The sequence below is a fragment of the Equus asinus genome, chromosome 4, assembly GCF_041296235.1.
Source record: "Equus asinus isolate D_3611 breed Donkey chromosome 4, EquAss-T2T_v2, whole genome shotgun sequence".
Taxonomy (NCBI): domain Eukaryota; kingdom Metazoa; phylum Chordata; class Mammalia; order Perissodactyla; family Equidae; genus Equus; species Equus asinus.
This window is the reverse complement of record NC_091793.1, coordinates 102,389,095-102,410,801: the sequence shown is the minus strand read 5'-3', so window position 1 is coordinate 102,410,801 and position 21,707 is coordinate 102,389,095. Positions and strand designations below refer to the sequence as shown.

General features: G+C 42.8%; 1 protein-coding gene and 1 long non-coding RNA gene across 3 annotated transcripts in view; one reads left to right on the top strand and one right to left on the bottom strand.

The window, feature by feature from the left end:
* Positions 1–4,399: 4,399 nt before the first annotated feature.
* LOC106843171 (uncharacterized) lies at positions 4,400–8,146 on the bottom strand. Of its 2 annotated transcripts, none has more exons than XR_011502840.1 (3): positions 6,847–7,005; positions 6,423–6,616; positions 4,400–4,596 (listed from the first exon to the last, which is right to left on the bottom strand). It is a non-coding gene; the product is annotated as an uncharacterized lncRNA (long non-coding RNA). The 2 variants fall into 2 exon arrangements; XR_011502841.1 differs by lacking the exon at positions 6,847–7,005 and adding an exon at positions 7,850–8,146 and having other exon boundaries at positions 4,407–4,596.
* Positions 6,998–21,707, top strand: part of DPP4 (dipeptidyl peptidase 4) — an 86,783-nt gene continuing 72,073 nt past the window's right edge. The window contains exons 1-2 of the mRNA XM_014860096.3: positions 6,998–7,388; positions 7,905–7,992. Of these exons, the coding sequence (XP_014715582.3) occupies positions 7,383–7,388; positions 7,905–7,992 (94 nt within the window). The 5' untranslated portion in view covers positions 6,998–7,382. The remainder of the gene's footprint in view (positions 7,389–7,904; positions 7,993–21,707) is intronic.

The following is a 21,707-nucleotide window of genomic DNA, read 5'->3' as shown; positions in this document are numbered from 1 at the left end:
CTAAAATTACATTATAAGCTTTGGATTACTCTGAATAAAAAAGAAATGACTGTACACTTAAAAATGGTAAGATGGTAAATGTTATGCTATACACATTTTACCACGATTTAAAAGACATAAATGACGTAATTATTTTTCCCTCTAGTCCAATACCCAGCATGAACTTTTTTTTTCCCTTATTATTCATAAAACAGCACACAACAAAATCAGGAGGCCCTCTTACATATGATTTTCTGACTATGTGATCCACCATTCAAAAGAGAATAGGTGGTCCCACACATGGCGAATTAGCTCTTGCACTTTCATTTAGATTGGGGGCCCATGCAGTGTTCTACTGATCTCTGCTATTCCTTTCCTTAAATTATAGCGTTCACTGCCCCGCCTCCATTCCACCAGTAACCCAGCTTCATAAACATACACCTCCACCATCACATCTGCCACATGTTTATGGCTTGGAAAACACTAAGGAGGACATGTCATCATAGCCACAGACACTTTGTGAGAATCTGGCTCTAAGAATCTTAAGCACATTTTCTCAAAATGTCATATAATTATTTCCTAAGTCACGGGCTAATATAAGAAAATTCTTCAAATTAAAAAACCCACAGAATATCCAAAGAACATCAACAAAGGAAGAGTAAAAAGTCCTCCCCCTTTGGCTGGTGTCTGGTCTAGCAGGTAGCATAAGCCTTTATTGAGCGCTGAGTGTAAGCAGAACCTTTCATTTGGTATTACTGATAACTGGGGCAAGGAAAACACCCAAGACCACAGCAGGGAAACAGTGTTTTAGAGACTTATGTGTTAACGAGTATAAATTAACATGATTTAAATTCTTTTATGACAAGCTTCACAGAGGGAGGCACCTGCCCAACTAATTTTGCAACATTGAGTTTATTGACTCTCATTCCATCTTGAGTTTTCCCCTTTCCCATCTATCCAGCATAGGCTACTGCCTCATTCTTATATCTAAAGTTCAAGTCTGACTGGGTTCCTTTCTCTAGCAAAAACTTTCAGTGACTCCATAGTACATACTGAACGTTGAATTTAAAACTGAAGAATGTGTCCATGACTGACCTTTATTTCCCTATATTCTCTAGAATACCTCATATTCTGGTGAAACAAAGCTAACAGATATTTCCTAAAGTTCCTCCAGCTTTCTTCTCAAGCCTTTGTGTATAGTTATTCCTTCAGCTTGAAATTTCTTCTTTCCAGAGATCTAAATTCATAGGATTAGCTAGCCAGCTATCTGTCTATGACCTGTGTACCTCCTGGTAGACATGAATTTTGTCATAAATAAGTTCTACCTTGAGCACAAGCAGAATAATATTCCAAACTATAGTTGGTAGGGAAAGCAGAAAATTGAACAGAAATAGATGGGGTTAATGCTGAAGGTAACCAGGAAGAGTCCGATTTGACCTTGACTTCAAAGGAGGTGAGATGTAAGGTTTGGCTTTGGAGCAGAAGGAAATCGTTCCCACATAGATGGGGCAGAATTCTCCTATTAGGTGGAGAGCGGTGTCCACAGAGCAAAAGAACAAATAAATATCTTTGTGCTTCCTTTATTTATCCCCCAGAGCTGAAGGCGAGAGTAAAATCTGTTCAGCTCCCTCACCACTCCTCCCACCTCTGGCATCCTCCCACTCTCTTTTTTTTCTGTATGTGAGATCTCATTTCTTCCAGACCTCTGGTTCCAGCCCCCAAGAATACAAAGAAAGATCTGATGTTATTTTTTTCTTCATTTATCATTTCATTTTTTTATTTAGTCAATCAACACTTATTGACTACTGATGTGTTCCAGATATTTTACTAGACATTGGAAAGAGAAGGATGGAAGAGAAAGGTAAAAGAATAAATGGAACGTTTCCAATCTTTATGAGGAGACAATTTGGCAAATAATACATACTACAATCATGTTGGGCAGCTTATTTGGTTATTTTTCATCTGGGCCTTCCCATTCATTCTTCCTTCTTATCTTCCCTGCCTAATGCCTTAGGAGACTGACCCCTGCAGACAGCATCCTCTATTATCCAGGCGCCTTTGCCCTCTGCCTTTAGTTGGGTTCAGCCAGTGGGAGGCATGAGCAAAATATTGAAGAGAAATAGTAGAAAGAGACCAAAGTATTTATTCCTTCTGCTTTTTATCTGCTTTGTGCTATAATCTAACATTGGCTTCATCCTTCCAGTGCAACGCTCACTCTACCTCCAAGACTCAGGTTCTTAAAAGAGGCTATTACCATAAACTGCTGCAGGGACAACACGGTGATCAGAGTGTTTAACCTGCAATGGTGGTGGTTCATTTATCATGGGTACTTAAGAACGAAGTAGATAAACAGCATTCTAAACTACGGCTTGATTTAAGCAATCGGAAAAATTCTAGGTCTGGAGCAGAAATCTCATTTAAGTTGCCACAATAGAAATTCATAGCCTTTCATCAAGTTTCCAGGCTCAAACCAGTTCATAGACCCAGAATGCCTTGTTTCAAATCTTTTAGAGGAAGGAGCCTGCAATGCTGTCACAGTACATACCTTAAATCCTCTTTCAAGTCTTCCTTAGAAGGACACATGGCATACAGCTAAGTTTGAAAATGCCCTGTGAAAAGAGATATGCCCAGGGGCTGGCCCCGTGGCCGAGTGGTTAAGTTCGCGCGCTCCGCTGCAGGCAGCCCAGTGTTTCGTCGGTTCGAATCCTGGGCGCGGACATGGCACTGCTCGTCAGACCACGCTGAGGCAGCGTCCCACATGCCACAACTAGAGGAACCCACAACGAAGAATACACAACTATGTACCGGGGGTTTTTGGGGAGAAAAAGGAAAAAATAAAATCTTTAAAAAAAAAAAAAAAAAAGAGATATGCCTAGCCCTCCCAAGAGTTATTAAATACTAGCTAGAGGTTTACACTAATTTCTATAGAGTTAAAACATCACTGTGATGCAGTGGTTGTATTAGTTTCCTATTGCTGCTGCAACAAATTACTACAAATCTAGTGACTTGAAACAACACAAATGTATTATCTTATAGTTCTACAGGTCAGAAGTCTGAAATGGGTCCTACTGAGCTAAAGTCAAGGTGACATCAGAGCTGTGTTCCTTCTAGAGGCTCTGGGGGGAAATTCATTTCCTTGCTTTTTCCAGCTTCTAGAGTCTGCCTGCATTTCTTGGCTCATTTATCTCCTGAGGCATGGAGAGAGATTATGGTATATAAAGGCCAAGTGGAAGCCCCTGGAACAGTCCTTCCCCACCCATATGATAAGCCAAAAGTAATCCTGCATCCTTGGGCAAGTACAGAGATTATTATCACTATTAAAGAACTTGAAAAATGCAGGCGTGCTGGTTCCCATCCTATGCTCAATTAACTTTCTTGTTCAGTCTGTGCAAAAGTAAGATGGATTATGGAAAATAATTATGGATCAATCTCAGCTGCCGTTTCCAGTGTGGTAACTTTACTGGATCAAACAATACAGTCCTAGTATCTGGAGCTATTAACCTAAAGAATACTTTCTTAAAAAAAATCTATTTAATAAGGATAATAAGAGTTTACCTTTACTTGGAAGGGTCAGGAGTGTATTTTTACCACCTTACTTCAGGGCTATGTCACCTCTCTCTCTCTCTCTGTCATAGTATAGTCTCCTGGGACCTTGATCATCTCGATATCCCACAGAACATCACATTAGTCCATTACATTAGTGACATTATGCTAATTGGACCTCAAGTACAGTAAGTAGCAAGTTCCTTACATGCTTTAATAAGACAAATGTGACCACAGAATAGAGGATAAATCCCATGAAAATTATGCAAAGTTTCAAGGCAGTCAGTGGTCTGGAGCACGTCAGGATATTCCCTCGAAAGTAAAAGATAAGTTGCTACACTTTGCATGCCCACCACGAAGGGGAACAATGTTTCTCAGAACTCTGTGGATTTTGGAGGCACCATATTCCACAACCAGATGTGCTTCTCCAACCCATTTGCTCAGCAGCCTCTAAAGTTGTCTGTTTTGAATGGAGCCTAGGGCAAGAGAGGGCTTCCCAGGTCTAGGCTATAGTGCAAGCTGCCCTGATACTTGCATCTTAATGACCTACTGGACACAATAGTTATCAATAGTTATTAGAAGTGTTGGTGGCAGCCAGAGGGAATGTACAAAGCCTCTGGCAAGCCCAAATAGAAGAATCACAGAGAAAATGCTTAGGGTTTGTAGAACAAAGCCATGCCCTTTTTACTAATTTTATTGGTTATCTATTGATGTATAATAAAATACCCCAAAACATTGGGGCCCATCTTAGATGCTGGCTACAACAGTCAACGACTACTCACTGTATGAAAATCGGCCTCGCTCTTTCTACACGGCCCTGGTAGAGAATGAAAGCATTAGTTTTCTAGGGCTACCGTAACCAAGTAGCACAAACTCAGTGGCTTAAACAACAGAAATTTATTGCATCACAATTCTGGAGGCTGCAAGTCTGAAATCAGCAGGGTTGCTTCCTTCTGAGGGCTGTGAGGGAAGGATCTGTTTCAAGCTTCTCTCCTTGGCTTGTAGATGGTCATCTTCTCCCCGTGTCACATCCTCTCCTCTCTGTGTGTGTCAGTCTCTGTGTCCAAATTTCCCCTTTTTATAAGGACACCAACAATATTAGATTAGAGCCCATCTTAATGACTTCTTTTTAATCTGATGATTTCTCTAAAGATCCTAACTCCAAATAAGGACATTTTCTGAAATACTGGGAATTAGGACTCCAATGTTTCTTTTTTGGAGGGGGCACAATTCAACTCATAACACCAACTATACAACCTGAGCTACCTATAATTAACTGGCCATTACCTGATCCACCAAATGATGAAGTGGGGTATATTCAGTGGTATCCCATTATTAAGTGAAAATAGTATCTGTAAGATATAGCAGATGAGTACAAGAGGTCCAGAAGGCACAAAACAATCGCATGAGCAGAGAACTTAGACTCCATGGTGTCTTCTCCCACTGCTTCAATGTCTTTCCCTCAACACACACCTATAGCTTCATGGGGAGTTCCCTATAACCAGATAACAAAGGAGGGAAAAGAGTCAGCCTTATGCAAAGTAAGCTGGTACCAGTTATAAGTGGATTGCTGCTGCATCACAGCCCTACTGAGGAATGCCCAGAAATACAGTAGAAAGAGAAATCTTCATAACAGACAAAACTTTGAGTAGTACATCTGTTTTTCCCTTTTGCATAGAAAGAGAGATGGCCTGATATAAAATCTATACTGACTCATAGATGGCAGCTAATGTGTTGGCCAGCTGGCTCTTTAGGGACTTGGAAAAAACAAGATTGAAAGACTGGTGACAAAGAGGTCAGGGTAGGAGAGATTTGGGAAAGTATCTCTTAAAGTAGGCAAAGTGTGAAGATAATTGTGTCTCATGGAATGCCCTCCAGAGAACAAGATGATCTATCCCATTGCATCATCATATGACATATCCTACGTCAGTGAACCTCCCCCCAGCTTCCCCAGGGCCTGCAGAATGTACAGTGCCACGGTGCAGGCCTGGAGGGTAAGCATGGGCCCAAGTGCATAGATTTCCCTCTCCAAGGCTGATGTCACTTGTGGCTTCCCTCCTTCATTGCCGAGTGTACAAGCTGGTGAGAGCAGAGGCCAACACTGAGCCCCCAGTATGGCACCACTCCCTGTAGTTCTTGTTGGATGTCCTCTCTTCACAGCTCCAGCGCACAGACTCCAGTAACACTATTGACTCACCTTCCCCAGCAGTTGGAAGAGGGAGAGGGGGATGAATTTGAGAGACACTTGTAAAGGTAGAGTTGAGAGGAAACGCTGGCTAAGTAAATGGAGGAGAGTGAGGAAAAACAATCTAAGATGACTGAAGTTTTCAGTTTTTGTGAATAGTGAATGGAGACACTTTTAATGAAGACAGAGATGATCAGAGAAGGGTAGGTGAGGCAAGGCTGATGGAGGAGATGAAGTTTGAGTCTCTGGAGGTGGGTGTGGGTGAGCATATGTATGTATCATAAGCAATTGATGGTCAAAAGGGAAAAAGATCCCTGAATTCAGAAGCAAAGTCTGGACTGGAGATAAAGGATGGAAATTTGAATTTACTCATAATCATGCATTAACACCCCGTAGGACTTTGCATTTTTAATCTTTTACCTCTAACTATGGACAGAGGCTTTGCTTTTCAGCTGCAGTGAGCAAGCTGAAGAGGCCTTGTAGGAGGTAGGAGTACTTAGTGAGGAAGTAAGCTTAGAGGGCCCCTAAACGCAAATGTTTCCCTGTGTATTTTACACTGAAAGTGTCGCGTGCACAGACCTCATCTGTCTTGTCCCACTTCTGGATCCCCAGCATCTAGAAGGGAATCTGGTACACTGTTGCCACTCCAGTATCTATGGAATGGGTAGAATAAACGGGAGGATGTGGGGATGAAGGAATGAACGAACAAACCTACAGGACATAATGAGGAACTGGGGGAAGAAGCCACACTTGACCTTTATCTCTTCTCCAAATCCTCTTTGCAAGACTGAAAGACGAGGGGCCACATGGAGTAGTGGTTAACAGCATGGACTCTGAATTCAGGGTCCAGGACTTCCTAGCTTCTGACTTGGCCAAGTGACTTAAGCTCTCTGTGCCTAGGCTTCCTTCCTGTAAAATAAACACAATAAATGCTTAGAGCAACACCTGGGGAAAAGTTCCACATTAGCGTTAGTGTTGTTATTTTTGCCATCTTGATGAGAAGGTAAGCCTACAAAACACGTCAGAAATTCCCTGCGGACGGTGAGTCCAGATACTCCGCCCCTAAATGCCACTCATAAGTGAACAATCACCTTTTCTCTCTCTTTGCCTTCCAGACACCCCACTTTCCCCCAACATACCTTTCACTGGCAAGAGGCCGAGGCCTGGGTTCAAGCTCCAGCTGCCAGCAGTGAGCTGTGTGAGTTTGCAGAGCCCCACGCCCACTCTGGGCTCAGCTGCCTGGCCGCGCTAAGTTGCAGGAGCTGAGAGGGAAAGTCCCTTTCAGCTAGGACAGACACGGCCCCCGCGTCGGCGGCCTCGGGTCTCCGCGTGGGATGCCGGGCAACGGCTCACCCAGCTCGTCCTCTCGCAACCCCACCCCGCGCGTCCCCGGGGCCCCGCGCGCCCCGCGCGCCCCGCACAGCAGGGAGGAGGCGCCTCTCGGGCGCCCCCCGGCCGGGATGCCAGTGCCCAGTGCCCCGCGCCTTCTCCCACGCCGCTCGCGCCCCTTCATCCGAGCGGGCTGGGCGCTCACTAATGTTTAACTCGGGCCGCAACTCGGGAGCGCCGAGTGACTCGGCGCCCGCAGCAGCCGAGCTGGCCGCGCGTCCCGGCGCCGCGCCTGCCTTCTGCCTGCGCTCCGGCCCGCGCGCTCAGTGCCGCCGAGACGCCGACCATGAAGGTGAGTGAGCGGCGCGCCTCCCGCCCTCCCAGCCCCAGGGGCGAGCGGTAGGTGCTGCTTCTCCAAACCCTCCTTAAATTGCCCCAAAAGCTCGCAGAACAGGACCAGGGACTCCCATTAGGCGGAGGCTCTAGGGCCACCCTCTGACAGGTGAAAGGACGTCCCAGAGCTCTCAGCTCTCGGCCCCGCGGGGTTTCTGCTAGAACCCAGTCGCCGAGCTTTGGAGGACCCCTAGAGCCACCCAAAAAAACGCACGCCCGAGCCCTCATTTGGCTTTTGACCTGCAGGCGTAGAGCAGCAAACACTACTGCGCTCAGAAGCCACAAGTTCAAGGGCAAACCGCTCCTGCAACCTCGGACTGGCGCGCTCAAACCCTCCCAGCCCACTGTGCCCCTCTTCCAATGCGTGCCCATCGGCAAATCCTGCTACCTCAAGTGCAGCCCAGGCCCCGACCCTCTTACCCAGACTGGGGCCAGACGGCTTGTTCTAACTGAACATGATCTGACCGGCTTGCAGACAGTGTGGAAGGTGCTCCTGGGACTGCTGGGGACTGCTGTGCTGGTCACCGTCATCACCGTGCCCGTGGTTCTGCTGAACAAAGGCAGTAAGTTTGAAACTTTTGAAAAAGATAAGACAGTTGGAGACCGGGGTCAGGTTCTGTCTTAGCACCCTGAGGACAACTAGAGCTGCTGCTGGGGGCTTGGACCAGCGCACCAGGTTGTGGCTGAGGCTTCCCAGGCGTTGTCGCTGCTTCGAGTGTAGCAGCTGGATTCACTTTACCAGGTCTCTGGAGGTTAGGCTGCGAGCCTTGCAGCAGCCACTTTTTATGTAAAACATACATGATTCCTGAAATTAGGGGAAAGTCTTAAGATTTCTTTTTATTAAACTTAAATTGAATACGTATTAAATTCAAATTAAATTTTTAAAAAACGTTTGCAGTTATGATCTTCAGAGGAAAAGAGACAGTGTTTAAAGATCCCACACAGCAGTAAAGATGGCTTAAGGGGAGGGAAAATATAAGAAAGAAAGCCCCAAAGTACAGTTTTGAGGACCCAGTGGTTTTCCTTCAGGGGTGATGAAAATTCATCAATTTGAGAGTTGGGATGCAGGGAAATAACTATTTAGAAGTAAGTATTGCAGAGCTAAATCATCGCATTAATGTTCAGAGGGAGGTGGGATCAGTGATGTTTTGTGGATTCTTTCATAGAAAGCCCCCTTCATTTCTTTTACCTTGCCTAACTTCCACTTTAGCCCAAGCTCTGAATATAAAACATTCACATTATGGGATAAACACGACTGGAGGCAAGCAAGTGAGAATAACTAGTCTGGGTCTCCTCTGGCCCGACTTTCTTTTTAAATATTTACTTTCATTTCAGTATTACACACTCTGGCAGCCTACTGAAGCATTGTCTCTGGATGGTCTAGCCAACCAGGAAATGCGTAGACAGTGCTTACATACTGAGGGGTCTTATCCAGATTTCAAGGTGACAGTTTGGGATTCGTTTGTAGAGCTCTCAAAAACCACATTTGCCTCGCCGTTTCAGGGCCAGGGCAAAGATGCCAAAGGTTAAATAACTGAGTGGGCTGACTTATTGATAATGACTTCTGGTTACTTAAGAAAATAATGGTTACCATCATTTTGGACTATTAAATGGCAGGCATCAGTCCACTTACATTTGACTCTTTCTGGTGAACTGTTAAAATGTAACTGTTTTCATAAAGTAATATTTTGTATATTTAAACAACCACACACACAAAGCCTTGTTGTGGGAAAAGGATGGGTCATCCATACAATCAGAATTCACATGGCTTACATTATGTTCCAGGCACTGTGCTAGTTGCTGCAAATACAAAGATTAAATTTTATAAATATAAAGGTCCTTGACCTCAAGAAGTTTATAGTTTAGTGGGAAACAGATATACAAACGAATCAAAGTAACCTGGATAGCCCGTTTATCTCTAGAACATTACGGAGGCACCACAGCATCCCTGGAAGGATGGGTAAAACTGTACTTATTGGAACTTTAGTTAAGGAAAATTGGAAGGAACACTGAACTTTGATAAGCCACTTGAGATGGACAGCGACATGGCCAGGAGCCTGGGTCATGCAACTGCCTTCCCTGGGGTTTGGTCAAGTTAACTACAGGGATTTTCTTTTACTGGGTGGAGCACACAGACTGGGGAGGGCCTGTCTTGCCATTTCCCTTAAATAGCACTTAGTGTCTTCTCCAAATGAAATTTGAACAGATATTTCAAGAAAGTCCGCTTGGTGGGGACTTCCTAAGAGATTCTCACGTCTCCATCTAACTATGGTTATAATTCAATGAGGTAATTTAGACAGGCTTGAGTAAACCCCCCTGGGGGTTAGAAGGATCACTTCTGAGAAAGTAGGGGAAGATTTCTCACAGAAATCTTGTAGATGATGGAGCATACTGGAGAATTCGGAGCACGCCTGCACAGTTGGGCATGACAGTGGAAGAGGGAGGTGAAGTGGCAAGGCTGGAAGGGAAGCCAGGGAAGTGTCCCAGAAGATTGATGGTGCAGAGCAGGATTTGGAGGCTATAGAGCAACTCAAATGTGAACCATTAGACTTTGGTAATTGGAAATGTAGGAAGTAAGGGGGAGGGTGGCTAAGGATGCCTATGGGGCAACTGGGTGGAGATGTGGTTTCATTGTGTGCTTTATTTACACTTACCACTAAGTTATTTCCTTCTCATATTTCTTAATTGACATGTGTGTATATTTGAGGAGAAAAGAGAAATCATCTTGTGTCAACTCCTCCCTTATCATAAGAGACAGAGATGAAAGTTCAAGAATGCAACATTTTCACTATATCAGCAATACCTTTCTTGGGCTGTGCCACAATAAAGAACAGCATTCTTACAAAGGATACAGAGTCATCACCCAAGAAATATACTCTAGATTGTCTGTCTAGGTTTAAAGTCAAACAAATACTGGGAAGGAAGAGAGGAAGGGAGGTGGGAGAGAGGAAATATAAATGGAAAGGAAAGGAAGGAAGAAAAGAAAAGAAAAGAAAGATTTTGATAGAAAAACAAAACAAAGTCCTAGATTAAGTGGAAAGCGAAGAACTAAACAGTCAAAAGAAAGGAGGAGCAAATGAGCAAACCCAAGTTCATCTCCTGAGAAGTTGGTTTAAGACAAGGTCAAGTGTTTCCATATGAAACTCTGACTTTAGCAGGACTAGACCCACCCAGAGCTGGGGAGAGAGAGAGACACTTAATACTATTGTCATATTTTTTTTTAGAATAAAAACTCCTTGAGGTCAGGAGAGAATTCATTTCACCAAGCAAAATTAAAAGTTCACCTCCTTCTGTATACATAATAAAGGATTGTATTTTGTTTTAAATCCCTCAAATATCCTATTATAGAAGGATATTGCATATTTAAACATTCAGTTTCCCAAAGAATCAGCAGTAAAATATATAAAAATATTTTATTCTTAGTGGAATTATAGAAATCCTCATGGCTTAGTGGTAATAAAACCTCCTCGCTCAGTATTTGTGTGACTTTTATCTCCTTCTTTACATTATATCGTAGGCTGAGTTTTTGAAATATTTGGCAAATAATTTTATTATTGAGTTCTGTTATTTGTCAATGGTTTTATTATTGAGTTTTGTTATTTGCCAAATAGTTTTATTATTGAGTTTTATTTTGGGATAGAAACGTATCTGTTGTTTTTTTGTTCTTTTCAATGCTTTAGCAGTAAATTTTCTCAATACCTTCTTTCAGCGCATAGGAAATTTGACTGCTCACCCATTTTTGAGTAATAAAAGAAAACCCAAATGTGAAGAAGACAGGAATAATCAGAGAAAGAAAAGATAACATCTGTGAAGTTTGCCTGAGGAAATCCAGGATCTATTCCAGATTTAAAAGCACAGAAATGAGCCTGAATGAAAGCTTTGTATATTTCTGAGGACAATTTCTAAACAGTGTGCTCTGTAAAAGCTCGAGTTGACTCCAGCTAGCTCAGTTAACTATTATCAACCTTTGTCAAGGTCTCGTGAGGTCAATGGGTTGGTCTTTTTCAGGCCAGCTATTTTGGTTTTTGGTTCCCTGGCCATAGCATATGCCTTAAATTTCCCTCTCTTAGACATTTTGCCTCTCATCACCAAAGAGATCAGAGAGAAAAAGAGAAGACTGTTTGCCCAATTGATAATTAGAGAAAGACAATGTAAAGGGACTGACTAGAGCCAGATAGGTATCCTTGAAATGTTACAACTTAACAAAATGCTGATGCCTACTGAGAATGTGACTATAACATGCAGGACCACCCTGCTTGTGGAAGAGAAGATACACAAGGATGCAATAATAGCCAACATGTATTCCCTCTGTGCCAGGTATTGGGCTAAGGACTTTCAGTATATTTCTCATTTGATCCTTACACAACTCTTTGAGACACATACTATTATCATCTCCATTTTTACAGTTTACAGAAACTTTGAGAGGATGTTTTAGTTATTTATTACTGCACAATGAATTACCCCAAAACTTAAAACAATAAGCATTTGTTATCTCATGGTTTCTGTGGGTTAGGAATTTGGCAGCAGCTTAACTGTGTGGTTCTGGCTCAAGGTCTCATGAGGTTGCAGTCAAGATGTCATCTGAAAGCTTAACTGGGGCTGGGAGATCCACTTCCAAGCTCTCTCACATGGCTCTTGGCTAGAGGCCTCAATTCCCCAACATATGGGCTTTTCCATAGAATGTCATGGCCACTGGCTTCCCTTAGAATGAAGGATCCAAGAGAGCAACTAAGTAGGAAGCCACAGTACCTTTTATGCCCTAGCCTCAGAAGTGATGTGCCATTACTTCTCCTGTATTCTGTTGGTCACAGAAACCAATCCAGATGCAGTGTGAGAGAGTACTACAAAACGGCATGAATACTAGGGGTGAAGGTCGTTAGGGGTCATTTTGGAGGCTGGCTACCAAAGAAGATAAGGAACTTGATTTAAGTTCCACAGAGTTAGGATTCACACTCCAGCAGTGTGATGCTAGAGCTGGTGCTCTTAAACGCTAAATAATCCTGTAAGCTTGTAATCAAGTGTAAAATTAATGTGCCCCTCATGAAAAGATGCTGAACATCACTAATCATCAGGGAAATGTAAATCAAAACCACAATGAGATATCACCTCACACCTATCAAAATGGCTGTTACCAAAAAGACAAGAAATAACAAGTGCTGGCAAGGATGTGGAGAAAAGGGAAACCTTGTATACTATTGGTGAGAATGTAAACTGGCACAACCACTATGGAAAACAGCCTGGATTGCTCCAAAAGTTAAAAATAGAACTACCATACAATCCAGCAATTCCACTTCTGGCTACTTATCCAAAGAAAGCAAAAACATTAATTCAAAAAGATATATGCACCACTATGTTAATTACAGCATTATTTACAGAAGGCAAGATATGGAAGCAACCTAACTGTCCATTGATAGATGAGAAAATGTGATATACATACATAATAAACTATTCCTCAGCCATAAAAAAGAATGAAATCTTTCCATTTGCAACAACATGAATGGACCTAGAGGATATTATGCTAAGTGAAATTAGTCAGACAGAGAAAGACAAGTATGCAAGATTTCACTTATATGTGGCATCTAAAAAACAAAACGAGTGAAAAAACAAAACAAAACAGAAATAGACTCACAGATACAGAGAGCAATCAGGTAGTTGTGGGGTAGGGCAGAGGGAGATGGATGAAGTAGCTGAAGGGGATTAAGAGGTACAAACTTCCAATCATAAAATAAATAAGTCACGAGGCTGTAAAGTACAGCATAGGGAATATAGTCAATAACATTGTACTTGCTTTGTATGGTGGCAGATGGTAACTAGACATGTCATGGTGATCATTTCATAATGTATAAAAATATTGAATCATTATGTTATATACCTGAAACTAATATAATATTGTATGTCAATTATACTTCAACTGAAAAAAAAATTAATGTGGTCCTATTAGTGTAAATGTTACAACTCCCATTTATATACCTGTGTTAAAATTTTTATGGCTGCTGATCCCTGAAGGCTAAATGTTCTGAGGAAAAGCACCCGCCGTTGATGCCCCCGTTCCTATAGAGAGCCATAGATATGCAACAACTTCCAGCCCAGGGTTGACATCTCCCACTTTAACTGGTCTTATTAGGTAGTTTTAGTAGTAGTAGGTCCAGATTTACTACTCGCACTGAATGACACTTGCTTTGTTGCCAATGCACATTGTATTATTTCACTTGAACTTCATGGAATAATCCATGTCACAAAAAGATATGAATATCTTGACTTTCTACACTGCAGAAACTGCGGCATAGAAGTTTAGGGCTCTGTGAATAAGTACTAAGACTTGAGAATCCAAATTTTTGACTTCTAGCCTTCCTGAGTCTGCTGGTTCCCATAAATGACTGTTTTAAAGAAATGCTTTGGTGGGTGATTTTATAAGTTAATGATTAATCATTGCTTTATGACCTTTCATTGTTGTAAATCAGTATCTTGTGAATATTTTTACCTTTAGTCCTCACAGCTCCATTATGACCTCTGAAAGAGGGTGTGTCTCTCTATCTGAGAGTAAACTGAAACCACAAAGTTAGAACTTCTGAATTAGCTGTTTTATTTTTGCCAAGTACTGTATTTTCAGTTTTATATCATACCTCAAAATTGTTACTTCCTAGGAGATTTTTTAAAACTTGATAAACCATTTGCTCTAATTAACTATACACATGAATGGGTACTTTCTTCATTATTTGGTTCACTGGGGAAGCAAGTAGACTCATGGGCTTAGGTCACATATTTCAGCATCTCAGGTGCAAGAAGCAGAGGTAGTTTAAGGCAGAGTCAAAGCCAGCAGGGACTTTGCTCCTGGCACCCTCAGGGCCATGGTGGCTCAGGATGTATAAAAGAGGAAGAGGGAGCAGGAGGGGTGAGTTTCAAGTGGGTACTACCACCACTTCCTCCCTGATTTCACACCAGGTGCCCCAAAACTGGCTGGGTGGCCCCTGTAGCCTTAACACCATCTCTGTGGGCCTGAGACCTCCTTGTTTTGCTCAGTTGTTTTAAAGCCTGACCTGCTCAAGCTCAGGTCTGTGAGTTTCATGGATGTCTCCTATTTCCTTGTCATTTTCTTTTGTTCTTTTGTTCCAGGCGAGAAACTCTTTTAGTATGAAATGTAAAACCTCTTCAGGGCTAAGACACAATATTTGTTAACTCACCAACATGTAATGAATGCTTACTGCTCGTGAGGTGTTATTGCAGGTACAGGGGATGTGGCCTAAACAGTAGAGATGAGGACCTACTCCCAATGATCTTTACAATCCATGGGACAAGCAGGTGGCAGGCAAGCATGTGAGTGATTTCAGACAGTAATACCTGCTAGGACAACTATAAAGTGTGATAGAGAGGATGGAGGGACACAGAAAGGAGTTTCTCTTTATTCAAAGCATGAATGTGGCATATCTTATTTCAGTCTCTAAAATGTGTCTCTGACTCCTGTGTAGATAACAATGGGGGTGGGGGACATTTGTCCAGGTGAGAGGTGATAGCAGATTAGACAGAGTGGTAGTATCGGAGATGTGAAAAAAACCAGGCTGTGTTTTGGAGGTAGGACAGTGTATGGGAATGTGAAGCGTGTGGTAAGGAGCAGAAATAAGGATGGCTCCTTGAACAGCTGGCTGGACGGTCGACATGGAGAATTTTCTCTTGCCCTCATGGCTGTATCCTCCCACAAGAGCTAATCTGCAGTGGTTCCTCTGACCTAACTCCCTCGTCATACAGGATCCGCTTCAGGGATCAGGAGGCAGGGCCTTCAACATGATGCACCCAACACACATTTGTCAACAGAAGGTAATCCTCCAATTCAGCAAATATTTACTGAGCATTTTCTACATGTCAGGCACTTTGTTGGTCACTAGACATTTAAAGATGATAGACATGGCCCTTGTCCTCTAATAATTCACAATATTAAAGGAAATGTAAACATTAACCGTAATAAAAAGAGCTAAGTATCCTTCTAGTAAATTATCAAAGTGCTGCAAAAGCACTAATGAGCAAATGATAAATGCTGCCCCAGGAAGTCTGTACAGAAACCAACCAAGCATAAAGGGTTAATAATTAATGGGCCTGAATACAGTCCTTTCAATCCTGGAGCCACCAGACAGGCTCCCAGGCATGTAATTCACTTACCTATTTAGTCCTCAACAATTTAGAGCCCCCAGATTCTGTATGAGGATTGTATCAGATAGAATGTTTCTGGCGGCAAGTAACAGAATATCTGACCAAAATTTGTTTAAACTAAGGCAGTTCGAGAGTTTGTTAATGCAGTGGTCCAGCAACATCCTCAAGGACCCAGCGTCTTTCTGTCTTTCAGCTCTGCCATTCTCAGACTGTGGGCTTTTGTTCTCAAGCTGGTGCTCTCAGGGTCAAGCACGGCTGCTGCAGCAACACATCATTTGCTCGCACAGCTATTTCACAAGACAGAAGAGGATGCTGATCCTCATTTATAGCCTGTTCTATCAGGGTGGAAAATGGTTTCCAGAAGTCCCTTGGCCCAAGGCAGACTTTCCCTCATGTCTCATTGGCCAGATTTGTGTTGCTTGTCCTTTCTAAACTAATCACTGGCAAGAGGAATGAAGTACAAAGCTTGGACTAGATTAGTCAGGACTCATCTTTCAGGGACAAGGAGGAAACTCCTTCCTTAGCACATGGAAGGGGAAGGGTAGTTACCTGAGCTGAATTGGGAATTCTAAAAGAAAGAAGTGGGGGGTGGTCTACATAGGCATAGCATATATTTTATTATTCCTGTCTTTCCATCACTTTGGAAAGATTTAATTTCTAACAAATGAGACTAGATGTCAAGCTAGCTCTGATCTCCAAAGAATCTGATCATAGAACCCTCTCCTTCTCCTCTTCTCACTTCCGTTCCTAATCTCCTGAGTTTATTGCAAAGCAGAGTGTTTTGATGCTGCCTTTTTATCCTGAAGGCATTTTGAGCCAAGAACTTACTTTCTCTTGGCATCCAAAGTGATTGAGAATAGGGAAGAATTGAATTTGCAATATTTAAGATACAAATCTGAGACAATAGAGTGGGTCAGAAACTTCTGAGGGGAATTACTCTCAATTTTCTCATAAAAAGCACTTATAAAGTGTCATATTTTATCCAATTCATAATGGAAAAACATGACAGAAACAGTCAACATAAAATAAAAAGTTTAAAATACATGGTAAAAATTAGACCTGCAAAAGTTGACCCAGGAAAGTAGGATTTGAAATAATTAATGGCCATAAAAACAAAACAAACCAAACAAAAGCAAACAAAATAACCTCACAATGTCTAGAAGCTATCATCTGTTTAATTTGACATGGACCAAAAAGAATCTCATTGATGACTCAGGTCTTTGTTGTTAAATCTCCAGGCGAAAAAATTAAGCTTCATGGTAATGACTTCATTAAGATGAAAATGGTTTAACTGCACTGAAAAGAAAATCCAGAACCCAACATCAAGTGATTCCTCCATACTGCCTGACTATCCCCAGTGCACCCCACCTGCTCACTCGCCCGCTCTCGTGTTGAACTCTGTCACTGTCACGGGTCTTCTCTCCCCACACCTCCAGCACCCACTCCTCAGCTCATTCTCGGCTGATGACCTTGCTTCCTATTTTATTAAAAGAATGGAAGCCATCAGAAGAGAACCTCCTCAATTCCCACCAGCCCATCTGCGTCTGCGCACTCACCTGCATCTTCCCCTCCTAGGGTGAGGGATGAACTCTGCCGGCACCTGCCCAAGGTCAGGCCCTCCTTTATGCACTGACCCCATCCCCTTTGGCTTAATCAGAGATGGCTCCAGCTGTTTTCCCTGGCCGCTGAATCGTCATTCCCCTGCCTCCATATAGACGTGCTGTAATCTCTCACATCCTTAAAAAAAAACAGAGAGAGAAAAATTCTCTCCGGAACCCACATCCCTGCCAATCTCCTAGTCCCTTTGCCTGCTCTCTTTACTACAAAACTCCTCAAAGAGTTTTTTATTATCACTGTCTGCAGTTCCTCTCCCTGCTCCCTCTTAAAGCCACTGGAATAAGGCTTATCCTCACCCTGCTAGTGAAAGGGTTCTGTTCTCGTCGAGGTCCCTTAACGTCTGTATTGTGAGGTCCAGAGCTCAGTTCTCCCTCTGAGTCTCACGTGCCCTGTCAGTTGATCATCCTTTTCCACCTCCCTCTGGGTTTCTACTTTCTCCTAGTTTTCCTGCTACTTCACTGCATGCTCCCATCCTTTCTCCTGAGGTTCCTCCTCGTGTCTGACTTCTAACCTTGGATTACTCCAGGCTTCCATCCTGGAACCCCATCCCTCTTTCCACTAGGTCATCTCATCCACTCCCGTGGCCTTAAACACCATCTATAACCTGACAACGCCCGTATTCTTATCTTCAGACCAGACCTCTTTCCTGAACTCTGTGTACATATAAGCAACTACTTAGTGGACATCTCCATTTGGATGCTATTGGCATCTCAAAGAAACATCTCACAAAATTCTATATCCCCCTAAACTGATTACTTCCATAGTACATCGTGTCTCAGCAAACAGCAGTTCCATTTTTCCAGTTACTGAGGCCAAAATCCATTCAGTTCTCAACTCCATTCTCATTCACATTCAACATCAATTGGTCAGCAAATCCTATCATTTCTACCTTTGTGTTCTTTCAGAATTTGACCATATCTCACTACCTTCGCCACTAGCAGCACCCTGGTCCAAGACACCACCTCTCATCTGAATTATTGCAAAAATCTCCCTGTTTCTCTTCTTGCCTCCCTACAGTGTATTCTCAACACAACAGGCAAGGTGATTGTGGTAGGTAAGCAGAATTCTAAAATGACTCCCCATATTTCCTTCCCGCACCCTGTACTAACCTCCACTTCATCTCTGAGACTGTGAATATGCTAGATTTTATTCTGGTGATTAGGTTATGTTATATGACACAGTCAACTTTAAAAAAGGGAGATTACCTGAGTGGGGCTGACCTAATCACATGTGGCCTTTAAAAGCAGAGTTTCTCTAGCTACTCACAGAAGGGGTAATTAGAGATCTGAGGTACAAAAAGGATTTGACATGCCACAGCTGATGTGGAAGATAGAAGGAACCATGTGGCAAGGAATGTGGGCAGTCTCTAGGAGGGGAGTGCAGCCCCTGGCTGGCAGCCAGCAAGGAAACAGGGCCGTCAGTCCTACAACCATGCAGAGCTGAATCCTGCCAACAACCTGCATGAACCTGGAAGCAGCTTTTCCCCCAGAGCCTCCAGATGAGAACTCAGCCCAGCCAACACCTTGATTTCAGCCCTGTGACCCTGAGCAGAGAGCAGCCATACCAGGCTGGATTTCTGACCTACAGAACTCTCTGCTGATGTGCTGGTGTTGTATCACTATGTTTGTGGTCATTTGTTACGCAGCAATAGAAAACTAATACAGTGATCATTTTTAGACATGTCAGTTTACAACCTCTTATGCTCAGAACCGTTCAATGGCTCCCGATCTCTCTCAGAATAAACACCAGGGCCCTCACAATGGCTTACAGGGCCCCTGTGATCTGAGCCCCACCTCTTCTCTGAGCTCCTCTCCTACTCTCTCCCTCTTGCACACTCATCCTGCCTCAGAGGTTTGTACTTGCTGATCTTTTTACTGGGATTCCTCTTCCCTGTCTTCCCTGGGCTATCTGTTGCTCACCCCCTCACCTCCTTCAGGTCTCTGCTAAAATGCCACCTTATCTGAGGGACCTTCCCTTACCATAATACTGAATACAGCAGCATCCCCAAATCTGATACTCCTTTTCTCCTTCCCTGCTTTATTTTCTCAGTGGCACTTACCACCTAAAATAAGGCATTATTTACTTACTATTTGTTCCTATGTCTCCCCAATTAGAATGTAAGCTTCGTGAGGGCAGGAGTTTTTCATGTTCTGTTCACTCATATCTCTAGTGCCCAGAGCATCGAGGAATACAGTGAGTGTTGTATTAGGTGACTAGGGCTGCTGTGACCAATTACACAAATTGGGTGGCTTAAAACAACAGGAATTTGGGGCTGGATCCATGGTCTAGTGGGTAAGTTTGGCATGCCCTGCTTTAGAACCTTGGGTTAGGTTCCCAGGCACAGACCTATACCACTTGTCGGCAGCCATGCTGTGGCAGCAACCCACATACAAAATAGAGGAAGACTGGCACAGATGTTGGCACTGGGTGAATCTTCCTCAGGAAAAAAAAAAACAAACAGAAATTTATTCTCTCACACTTATGGAGGTTGGAAGTCCAAAATCAAGGTGTCATCAGGGTTGTGCTCCCTCTGAAGGTGCCAGGGAAGAATCCTTTCTTGCCTCTCTCCTAGTTCCTGGGGTTACTGGTAATCCTTAGTGTTCCTTGACTTATAGCTCTATCACTCTAATTTCTGCTTCCATCTTCATTAGGCCTTTTTCCCTCTGTGTCTCCACATGGTCCTCACCATCTTCCAAGTCAGCAAAAGCATGTCTTCATGTGGCCTTCTTATAAGGACACCCGTCACAGGTTTTAGAGTCCACCCTAATCCAGTATGACCTCATTTTAACTTAACTAATTACATTTGGAAAGACTTTATTTCCAAATCAGGTTACATTCTGAGGTTCCAGGTAGACATGATTTTGGGGGAAATACTCTTTAACCTAGCATAGCCTGATAAATATTTGGTGAGTTAAAAGAATTATCTCGGAGTTCATGCAAAAAAAAAATTTTTATGAACATTTCTTAATGTTGCTTTAATTCTGATTAAAATTCAGTTTTTTTTTTTTTTGAGGAAGATTAGCCCTGAGCTAACATCTGCTGCCAATCCTCCTCTTTTTGCTGAGGAAGATTGGCCTTGAGCTAACATCTCTGCCCATCTTCCTCTACTTTATATGTGGGACACCTGCCACAGCATGCTTGACGAGCAGGGCATAGGTTCGCACCTGAGATCCGAACCGGCGAACCCCGGGCTGCTGAAGCAGAATGTGCGATCTTAACTGCTGTGCCACTGGGCCAGCCCCCTGATTAAAATTCTTTTTTTCCCTGCTTTCTTTTTTTTTTTCCTCCCCAAACCCCCCCAGTACATAGTTGTACATTTTAGTTGTGGGTCCTTCTAGTTGTGGCATGTGAGACCGCCTCCTCACCATGGCCTGATGAGTGGTGCCATGTCCACGCCCAGGGTCCAAACCAGCCAAACCCTGGGCCACTGAAGTGGAGTGCATGAACTTAACCACTAGGCCACAGGGCCGGCCCCTAAAATTCTTATATTCATAAACATAGGATCAAGCCATCCAGTATGAGATCTTGTGTACCCACTATTTGTAGAGTATGGTACTAGCCACTGTTTCATAAAGATAAAATAAATTCATCCTTTCAGCTTACTTATAGTCTAACTAAGATGAGACTGTTCAGATTAAATAATTAAATGATGATAAAAAATTGCTTAATTAATTGACAGAATATATAGCATAGAAAGTAAATGTTAAAGACGATGAGGAGGGAGAAATGAATGTGGTATAGGTAAGTAAGAGAGAGATCAAGACGCAAGAGGAGGGACAGTGAGGAAATAAAGGGGACAGATGTGGGTTGTTTAGTTGAAACATTTGTTAATAAATACAGAAAGAGAAATAAGGAAATGGCTGAGGAGGCAGCAGAGTCAGGTAAATATTTTTTAAGATGGGTGCACCCTGTGCGTGCTTAGGGACAGGGTGGAAGTAAGCAGTGGCAAGAAACTGAAGATACTTGAGGTAGAAGAGATGAAAGCAAAGTCCCTTGGGGTGAAGAAGACGAGACTCTGAGGCACAGGCTGACCCACTTCAGAGAGAAGTGGAAAGCAGAATAGAACAAAAGCCCCTATGGTAGCTTCTGCTCTGAAAGAGGAATCATTGAATCTTTTCATTGGATAACTTCATACTCTTTTGAAAATGCGTACTGCAGGGCCTGAGCTATTCAGGACTGTGTTATGTTTAAAATCTAGGAAACGTGAAAAAAAAATAAAAGAAGGAAAGAAATCTATTATAAAGCTTACTGACTACTTTTTATGAGTTAGGGAGAAGATGATGAGAGTTACTGGAGGTACCAGGGAAAAGAGAATGAGGGTGGTACAACTTGTTTTTCAGGAAGTCAGAGTTGCTGTCCTTACTAACAGCCCAGAGAGGAAATTCAAGGGTTTTCAGAAAGAATTGGTACCCCTTTGACTTTGGAGCGCTAGAACAAATTATGTTCTTATGTAACCTACCGACTGACCCAAGTCCAAATGATACTACCAACCTCCCAATTTATATTAGTTTCAAACATT